We start from the raw sequence: 1165 nt of genomic DNA, 5'->3' as shown, positions 1-1165 counted from the left end.
TGATTTCTGCTCTTCTGTTAGAGAATACTGGCTCAGTGTTATCTGGGATGAGGATTTATTCTTTTTTAGCAAATAAGTTTACACTTTTATGAGTAGTTCTTATATATGTTTGGCTTTTCCAATCTGTTTAGAAGATTTTTTAGTTTCAAGATTTTTCAGTTAAAATTTTTCTTTTAGAATCCATATCTTGAAACATATACATGTTTTATTAAAGCCATTTAAAGATGTAAATTTTTCTGGTAATTGTGCCTCTGTTCTTTTGTTCCTCTAGTTCCAGTGCACTTTTCCAACACATCACTGCGTTATTTGAATGCAGTATGGCAGCTATTATCACCTTACTTGTGAGTGATCCAGTTGGAGTTCTTTACATCCGTTCCTGTCGAGTATTGATGCTTTCTGATTGGTACACGATGCTTTACAACCCAAGTCCAGATTATGTAACCACAGTGCACTGTACTCATGAAGCTGTCTATCCACTGTAAGTATTTATTTAGACTTAAGATCATTTTTTAAAAACTCTTAAGAATATTATAGATTTCATGGACTTTGGAGACAAAAACAGGCTTGGGTTTGAATCCCAGATCTGCCAGCTGCTGTTATCTTGAGCATGTTAACAGCCTCTTATAACCTCAGTTTTCCTGTTGGTAAAATGGGTATAATGATACCTTATAAGATGTCGTGAGGATTAAATGAATCCATACATCATCAGATACCATGTGTAGTGCCTTACATATAGGAGATACTTTGTAGTAGCTGGCATTATTAGAGTGCTTGGGTTAGTGTTCTTTCTGTTTTTTTTTCCCCCAACTAAGTGTAATTTCTATCAGAATATTTTGTTGTTAAAAATATCAAATGCATAAGATTCTGCATATTATTATCCCAGACTATTCCATTTTTAGAAATTCTGTAAATTGTTGGTATTTATTTTGATATGTTTTTCTTGTTAAAGGTATAATAGAAAAGTCTGGTATTTATGTTCTCATAGTTGTAGCCAGTTTCTGTTACATAATGTGCTCAGTGAAATTAGTCCTTTTTGAGCAAGGTCATCATAGTAAAGCATCAAAAACATGCATGTATGTAAAAATGTAATTTTCGAAAAACAAGGTCTAGATATAAAGATATGAAAAATCTTTTTTTCTGCCTGCCAGCCATTAAGTCCTGCATT

At 32.8% G+C, this 1165-nt stretch overlaps 1 protein-coding gene across 1 annotated transcript in view; it reads left to right on the top strand.

The window, feature by feature from the left end:
* Positions 1 to 271: 271 nt before the first annotated feature.
* Positions 272 to 1165, top strand: part of LOC105820702 (JNK1/MAPK8-associated membrane protein) — a gene marked incomplete at both ends in the record, with an annotated part of 3946 nt that continues 3052 nt past the window's right edge. The window contains one exon of the mRNA XM_012657243.1: positions 272 to 478. Coding sequence (XP_012512697.1) covers positions 272 to 478 — 207 coding nt within the window. The remainder of the gene's footprint in view (positions 479 to 1165) is intronic.

The sequence above is a fragment of the Propithecus coquereli genome, unplaced genomic scaffold, assembly GCF_000956105.1.
Source record: "Propithecus coquereli isolate 6110/MARCELLA unplaced genomic scaffold, Pcoq_1.0 Scaffold11403, whole genome shotgun sequence".
NCBI classification, from domain to species: Eukaryota; Metazoa; Chordata; class Mammalia; order Primates; family Indriidae; genus Propithecus; species Propithecus coquereli.
Note: the sequence above shows the minus strand (reverse complement) of the source record. Positions and strands in the feature narration are given on the sequence as shown.